This window comes from Lampris incognitus, chromosome 6 (genome assembly GCF_029633865.1).
Source record: "Lampris incognitus isolate fLamInc1 chromosome 6, fLamInc1.hap2, whole genome shotgun sequence".
NCBI lineage: Eukaryota > Metazoa > Chordata > Actinopteri > Lampriformes > Lampridae > Lampris > Lampris incognitus.
Window position 1 is genome coordinate 60,856,261 of NC_079216.1, and position 8,471 is coordinate 60,864,731.

The 8,471-nt window shown below is 53.0% G+C and overlaps 1 protein-coding gene across 3 annotated transcripts in view; it reads left to right on the top strand.

Annotated features, from left to right (window-relative positions):
* Positions 1–2,713: 2,713 nt before the first annotated feature.
* fbxl22 (F-box and leucine-rich repeat protein 22) overlaps positions 2,714–8,471 on the top strand; it is a 10,453-nt gene continuing 4,695 nt past the window's right edge. For 2 of the 3 annotated variants that reach the window (XR_008810417.1, XR_008810416.1), the window contains exons 1-2: positions 2,714–3,397; positions 7,950–8,381. Coding sequence is in view for 1 of the 3 variants with exons in the window: in XM_056282675.1 (XP_056138650.1) it covers positions 3,060–3,397; positions 7,950–8,292 (681 nt within the window). In the remaining 2 variants the exon portion in view is untranslated. Of the gene's footprint in view, positions 3,398–7,949 lie in introns of all 3 variants that reach the window. The other variant, XM_056282675.1, reaches the window with a different exon arrangement.

Genomic DNA, 8,471 nt, shown 5'->3' on the forward strand with positions numbered 1-8,471 from the left:
CACACACACACACAGGAGCTCCCCTCAGGACACGTGCCAGTCAGTCAGCCCTCTCTCGCTCAGGCAGGAACAAGCACTCCTGTATGCTAAGAAGGAACAGCTGCTCTTCGTAGTCTGCTCACAGGTGGCTGGCTGTGGGCACGCTACTCTGTCCTCGTTAAAGACACAAGTGGCCTTTTTTTGTCCCCCCCCCCCCCCTCTCTCTCTTTTTCCTTTTGGAGTTTCGGTCACGGCTGCTAATGGGCTCACGTTGCTGCGTGTCTCTTAATACTAAGGATGAGTGCTCCGGGACTGGATGTCATGACTCACCGCGAGTCAAGGTACCGGCGGTAATCGCGTTCTCTATATAGTGGGTGTTTTCCAATTTCCTGGGAGCTCGGTAACCTGTTGGTGATATCACTTAGTCCAGGAAATAACTGGAGATGGGTACACTTTGTGCAATGTGCTCTATGATGAAAAAAAAACGGGCTTCTCACTAAGTACATGTATGATTTCCAATGAGCACACAGTGAGTCATGGTTCACCCTGTTCCCTTCGGCGCAAGAGTTGCAACACTATCTGACCCGCAACTTTCCTTGATATGGATGATGGGTTACGTTGAAGTTGTGATGAAATCGTTCCAACGGACCCATCGCTCAGCCCCGCCCCTCAAACGCAGACGAGCCAATGGCAGTGTAGTACCAAATGCACGCGGGAGCTCGCTCGGACATCTGGAGCTAACGACTCCATTAAGTAGCGTCAGAGTTGCATCAGAAGTCGTGGTTTTTTGTGATGTTTTATGGATAGAAGTTGGATCAAAAATGGTCAAACGATGTGCATGGGGTACGTGCAACACCGATACGAGGTATCCCGAGAGGATGGGCAGTGGGGTATATTTTATCCCATTTCCCAAAGCAAAACAAGAAAGGTAAATTAATTTGTCTTACCCTGCGGTGCACAAACAGCGCTGGTCCTGGATGATGTTATCTGCAGTCGCGATGACCGTGAGATGAGGCTTTTCCCTCTCGCATTGCGAGCTGTAAACTCTCGCCTCCAATTTAAGCTCGTCACCCACCATATCTAGTTTTAAATGTTGTACATATCCCTCCATAGCATAGTGAAGTCCTTTGTAATGGCTTCTAGGTGAAATCAGGTCTCCAAAAGTTATATATAGCTTCTTGGGATGTAGTTTTGACACCGATAGCTGCCATTGTAACTCTCGAGTCAGCCCGGGTAGCTTGTCCGAGTTAGCAACAGTAACTAAGGGGGGGCGGGACTGAGCAATAGGTCCATTCTGAATTGGGGTTGTAATCTCAAGTGAGAGACGCGTGCAACAACTCCAAGGGGACTTGCTGGGCCTAAAAATGGGTTATTTAAGTTGTATATATGTATGGCCCCAGATATACACCGATCAGCCAAAACATTAAAACCACTGACAGGTAAGTGAATAACATTGCTTATCTCGTTACAATGGCTCCTGTCAAGGGGTGGGATGTATTGGGCCGCAAGTGGACAGTCAGTTCTTTAAGTTGATGTGTTGCAAGCAAGAAAAATGGACAAGCATAAAGGTCTGAGCGACTTTGACAAGGGCTAAATTGTGATGGATAGACGACTGGGTCAGAGCATCTCCGAAACGGCAGGTTTTGTTGCGGGTTCCCGGTATGCAGTGGTCAGGACCTACCAAAAGTGGTCCAAGGAAGGACAACCGGTGAACTGGCGACGGGGTCACGGGCGCCCAAGGCTCACTGAATCACATGGGGAGCGAAGGCTAGCCCGTCTGGTCCGATCCCACAGAAGAGCTACTGTAGCTCCAATTGCTGAAAAGGTTAAGGCTGGTTATGACAGACAGGTGTAGGAACACACAGTGCATCTGCAGACTTGAGGTATAATGGTCATGGTCAGAGTGCCCAGGATGACCCCCGTCCAACATCAAAAGCATCTATAATGAGCACGTGAGTGTCAGAACTGGACCATGGAGCAATGGAAGAAGGTGACCTTGTCTGATAAATCACGTTTTCTTGTGCATCGTGTAGACGGCCGGGTGCATGTGCTTTGTGTACCTGTGGAAGAGATGACACCAGGATGCACTATGGGAAGGAGGCAAGCCGGCGGAGGCAGGGCGATGCCCTGGGCAATGTCCTGCTGGGAAACCTTGGGTCCTGGCATTCATGTGGATGTTACTTTGGCACGTACCGCCTACCTTAACACTGTTGCAGACCAGGTACATCCCTTCATGGCAGCGGTACTCCCTGATGGCAGCGGCCTCTGTCAGCAGGATCATGTAAAAGTGTTCAAGGTGTTGCCTCGGCCTCCAAAATTCCCCAGATCTCAATCCAGTGGAGCATCTGTGGGATGTGCTGGAACAGCGAGTCCGATCCGTGGAGGCCCCACCTCGCAACTTACGGGACTTAAAGGATCTGCTGCTAACGTCTTGGTGCCAGATACCAGAGGACACCTTCAGAGGTCTTGTGGAGTCCATGCCTCGACGGGTCAGAGCCGTGGCCATGTCTGGGGGTGGGAAGTCGGATGTGGGTATTTGTCCTGCTCGCTACACTAGCGCCTCCTCTGGTCAGTCGCCCCCCCCCCCCGCCCCGGATCGGCAGAGAGGGGGTGGAGCAGCGATCGGGACGCCTCAAAAAGAGCGGGGTAATTGGCCAGATACAATTGGGGAGGAAAAAGGGGGCAATGTTTGGGAGGCATGAGGGGGACCTACACAATATTAGGCAGGTGGTTTTAATGTTCTGGCTGATGGGTGTATATCTTCTACGGAATCGGGCCAGGGGAGAATAAACATCTGGCTCAGACCAGCGGGCTGCTCGTTGCCTGTTGAGGACCATATGACAGATGGAGAGGGAGTGTAAGCCTCGCAACACTTCCATTTTTGACGGTACTCACAGTTGCCTTCCCAAAATAGCCTTCACTCCACAGCCTTATATGTGCAGGGCTTCGGCGTGCTCCTTCGGAGGCATCGTGTATCTAGGCCACACGATGTTGACTACAGGCTCATTGTTGCCGTGTTTTAGCAGGCCTATCACTACGCCGGGCAGGAGGCCTCCTTCCGCTTCTCACGTCAGCTCGCCATGCATCTCACCCAGCTCAACCGCGAATGCCTGCTGCACCTCTTCTCCTTCCTGGACAAGGACAATCGGAGGAGTCTGTCCCTTACCTGTCAGCAGCTCCACGAGGTCTTCCTGGATCCCCGTCTCTGGTCGCTGCTCTGCTTTAGCTCTCCGTGCCAGTTGAGAAGGGACAACTTTGTGCTCGGTCCCTCGCTGCGCTTCCTGACTATCTGCTGGCACTCCAGCAGGGTCCAGCTAGTGTGTAACATTGAAGACTGGATGAAGACCTCGTTTCAGAAGGATATCTGCAGTAAGCACCAAAGTCTGGTCAGCACTTTTCTGGCTCATGTCTGCCACATGTGAGTGTGTGTGTGTGTGTTCATCCCGGTTTTGTCAAATTCAAATGAAATTGTACTGGCTGCGGCGAGGATTGCTACTGTTAATGGTCCATGATGAAATGCATCCAAACATGAGTTAAAGTTGCTTGTTCTTGGCTATAGTGAGCATTTGCCAAACACGTGTTTTTACTTTTTCTCCCTTTTTTTTTTTATTAACCTTGTAAAAAGTCTTTTGGCTGAAATAGGTAAAAAATAAAAAGCTTTGGTTATTTCAGCCCGCTGTCTTTCTCACGAGAGAGAGAGAGAGACCGATTTGCCTCTAAGCACTCGTAGCCCCACCTAGGTGATTTATGCTTCGGCCCAAAACGTTTTCAAATGGAGGCATGTGTGTGAAAGCAGCACCTCCCATGAGCCACCTCCGAGGGGAGACAGCATTGAGAGAGAACGGTGTTTATGCCAGCTAGCCCGCTCCTACCGGGCTCTGGGTTTATTTGTGACACCGAGGGGAGGCGGCGGATAAAAATCACTGTTAACATCCTGCATTGATTTTCATTGTGCCCTCGTTAGAAACGCCATGAATTCGGAGCCGGCTACGCGTACGGAAAAGAACAAACAAGCAGCCACCATACGCAGGACCCTACCGCAACAGTTATATCAACCCCACACGTTTATAACTCCGGTTAGACGTCAAATTGTATATAGTTAAATCTTGAGTTATCTTGCAGCCGAACATAATCGGTACTGAAAAGCTGGATCTGCCAGCGCTGTTGACTCTTGGCCTTTTGCGTGGCAGGCTGTGGAGGGAAATCAGCTCCGAGACGCATAATGAGGTCTCTGGACAGCTTCTTTACGGCAGCCCGTAATAACCATTGACATGAAGGAGCCTGGCTACCACAGCTGCCCGAGACAGGGGGGGAGGGGGGGGGGGAGGGATAGGGGCTGGCTCTCTCGCAAAAGGCAGCTCTGTGAGGGTTTCCTGTATTGTGAAACCCGAGAGCCTAGCCGGAGCTAGGCGGCCGCTCGAGACCAGAACCACCCACTTTGTCTGGGCTGCCCTGTCCTGCCCCTCGAAGCCCCCCGTCAAATAGCATACTGATGAATCCTCCGAAATTGTTCAGGGTGTTGGGAGGAGAAAATAGAAAAAAAAGGGAGAGAGAAAAAAAAAAAGGGGGGGCACGTGACAAAGCGGGGGGGGGTGGGGGGGTGGAGAGGAGAGGAGCCGTGGGGAAGATAAAGAGAGTGATTTGGCCTCAGACCCTCCCAGTCTGCTGCAGACTAGAGATTTACACAGGCAGGTGGAGCCTACAATTGGTTCTTTGTTGCTGTCAGAGGAGCGAACATGTGCGTCTGCCTCCGACTGCCTCCGACTGCCTCTTCCGGCTCCGCACTCTCTGACGCCAAGATCAAACACCCCACCCCCCCCCCCCCACCACATCCCTCTTTCTTTCTTTTCTTACTTGGAGAGGGGGAAAAAAAACCCTATAAAGCAGCAGAAAGTGCCTTTGGAAGTCTTGTTTATGTGGCCCAGTTTCATGTATTTTCCTAATTAGCGCTCTTCTAAAAGCCGCTTGGCTGCACTGCGTCGGTCACGGCCACCGGGCACTACGATAATGACCCTACCGGCGAGGAGCACATGTCCGTGTCGGACGAAACCACCGTTTTTCTCATTCAGAGCTAAAAAAGCACCGTCCTGAACGCCAGCTGGGGGGGGGGGGGGACGCGATGGGTGCAGGAAAGCGCCCCCCCCCCCCTGTTCTTCCACGGTGTTTCAGATCAGGAATATAACGTGCATCCGCCTCGCTCGCGGAACAAAACGTGTGCTGGCACTAGTTCAAGCACGTCACGGGGTTGAGCCGGGAAGTTGGCCCTTATCTGCAGCCCGTCACTCGCAGCAGAGGATAGAGACTTTTGTGGTTTTTGAACTGAGAATGGAGCTAGGCGGTATTTTTTTTGGGGGGGGGGGATTTGTCGTTTGTTTGGTTATCCGCGGCGATTAACGTGTCGCTTCGCTGGAACGAAGGGCTTCCGCGCGGCGCCGGCTGGGAGCGAGGCCGCGGCGTGGCGCGAGGCCTCGCGTGGCGCGGAGGGCCTCCGGAGTGCGCCGGACGAGTTTGACCCGCGCGGCCTGAACCCTTTGGGAAACCGAAGGAGGCCTGATTACAGGTTCGCGATGCCTGGCGTAGGGAGTCCGGCCACGGCCTTCGCCGCGGGGTTAGCTTTCAGCCAAACTGCCCTCGCTGTAGTGCCCGGTAGCGTTACCCAAATCGCCAAACCAACCCCGCGCGTTTAGAGAGAGAGAGCGAGAGAGGGTTGGAGAGAACGGCATTTCCGGCTTCGCGGGAAACGAAGAAGAGGTTGTTTACGGACGCGTTACGGAAATGTCAGAAGCTCCAGCACTTCATAAGAAGAAGAGCACGGGGGGGGACGAATGGGATGACGTAACTTGTTTTTCTATACTTTCTTTTTTTCCCCCCTGTTCTTTAATGAAAGACCGCGCAACAGATGCATTTACAAATCCCGCCGATGAGCCTTCTAGGTGTCGTCTGGCGTCTCTTCCGAGAGCCGCGACCGCTCCTCAGCTATTCCCCCGAATGCGAAGACGCCGGCGCAAAACAAAGACGCCGCCGGAAGGAAACCGCCACGGGGCGATTTCCTACATTAGAATTTCAAATTTGACTACAGAGCAACAACAACAAAAATAAATAATACACACCAGTCTCCTCCTCCTCCCTCAGCCCTCCCAACAAGTCTGCTAATGCAGCATCCACACAGGATGACGACGCCGAGCTCTGATTGAGCCGGTGACTGTGGTAAGGAAAGGGTTCCCCCCCCCAGGGTCCCCCCCCAGGGTTCCCCCCCCAGAGAGTCTTCCCCTGCCACTGATGGGAGAATGTCTTACACAAGAACAGCCAAACAGCCTTTCCCGCTCAGACAACGTTCACAAGTCAACTCTTTTTCCCCCTCATTTGCTGGATGAGAAAGATCAACATTTGCAACTTTACATCCTAGTTAGTCGGTATACTCCGGGGTTGATATAACCAGCAGGTGACGGACAACGGGCTTATTATGGGGGATAGGGTGGTTGATGATGAAGACGTTGCATACGGTCATTCTGCACACGCAAAAGAAGAAGCAAAACAGTTGCGAGTAAAATCTGCATGTCTTCAATTAGGGGAAATGAGCCAGGAGGTCTAATTCAGGACAGCAAAGTGGTTAAATTGAAAAAGCCACAAGAGAGGAAAATGTCATTAGTGTGTGTGTGTGTGTGTGTGTGGGTGGGTGTGTCTTTTTGTATAAGCATGTGCACATTTGTGTTTGTGTCTGCCCGAGTGAGAGAGAGCGAGACGACGAGGAGCGGAGCAAAGCAGCTTCGCTGCACCGACGTCTACGCCCTCCCGCCAGAAAAACATCTGCATGAAGGCAGGAGAGGTGCCATTACAGCGGGCCGCACAATTACGTAACAGGAGCCGACGGAGCCCGTTACTCCCCTCACGGTTATTATACCCCCATCCGTTCCTCCGCTGTATCCTCATTCCTGAACATATGTGCACTGAAGTCGGTATCGAGTAACAGAACCAGAAGTGTCACGGAGCTCTCATCATCCCAGCCCCCCCCCCCCCGACCCCCACTTCTTTTATCGTCAACACCATGTGTCCACAGCTGCCGATAAAGCCCCAAACATGCCCCCATGCAGCGATACAATGGGGCACGTGGATCAGGAGCTCGATCCTCTGCGCAGAGGTTATGGGGACGGTACCCGTAACACTCGCAGGCGACGGGAATGTGTTCGCCTCACATGTGGTTAAGTGGTAAGATTATGTAAGTCTTTATGTAATCTGCATCGGCGAATGTGATTGACATGCCGGAGCCACCGCCATCAGCTGTGTGTCTGTCTGTCTGCCCCCCCCCCCGCCCTTTGCTGCGGGTCTGCCAGTAGGTTGTTGTGCTGCCCTGATGCTGGGGGAGGGGGAGGGGAAGGGGGGGGGCAACAAAAGCAGTGGCGCTTACTCCCTTCAGATTTTTGTGCCCAGTGGGAAAAAAAACAAAAAAACACAAATGGCACGTTACTCTACCATTTTATACAACCATTCCACTCTTGGTACATCCTGCAATTTGTCCTGTGCTGCAGCATCAACAGCCTGCACCATATTTTTTTTTTCTTTTTTTGCAAAGCCTCAAGCGAACACGAGGGGGAAAAAATAGAGATGCCCGGTGGGACCCTGCGGAAGATGGGCTACTTTTGTCTAAGTGTGAAGCTGCTCCACTGTCGCACGGATCAGGTTGCCGCCTTTCGGCGGTGTTGTTTACAGTCCATTGACATATGGCTGAGATGAGGCACCCCCTCCATACGGCGTCCTTTTGTTATCGGCTTCTCTTTGCAGGTTTCCGAAGAGCGTTCACCGCACAATCGGCACGTACGCCGAGCAGCGTTGTGTACTCAAGTACTCCAAACATATTAATTCCCGTCTACTACACCGCACGCCCCCAGGCAGGCTGAGCGAACGTGACTCACGACTGGGGCTCCCGTTTGCTGTTGCTTTATCACATGCCACCGCTATCTCCCTCCCAACAGGTGCCCCCACCTGCTCTCGCTGACCCTCTCTGGCTGCGGACACGTCACCGACGACGACGTGGTCTCCGTGCTGCGGTGCTGCGGGAAGCTGCGCTGGCTGCGCCTCGAGAACTGCGTCCGCGTTACCGACCGCATCCTGCAAGCTGTGGTGGACCACGGCGGCGGCCTAGAGGAGCTGCAGGTGGATTTCTGTCGGAACATCACCTGGGCGGGGCTGCGGGTCGTCCGGGACAGGAGGCCAGCGGTTCGACTGAGGGCCGAGAGGAGTGCCAGCATGATCCCCGACTGCAGGCCCGATGAGATGCCCAAGAGCACGCTGCAGAAGATCCTGCACTTCTCCTGATGGCGACACGCCGCCGCGGCGGAGGCCTACGAGAGCGGCCTTGGCAAGGGACCCCAGGGAGGAGCACTGATGTGATAGCTGTGCTCAAGGTTTGAACTTGTTGCCGGAGTACGTTCAGGTTGTGTGTTGTGTTTTTGTGTTGGATTCATAACCGCTTTTGATAGAAATGCTTTTTGCAT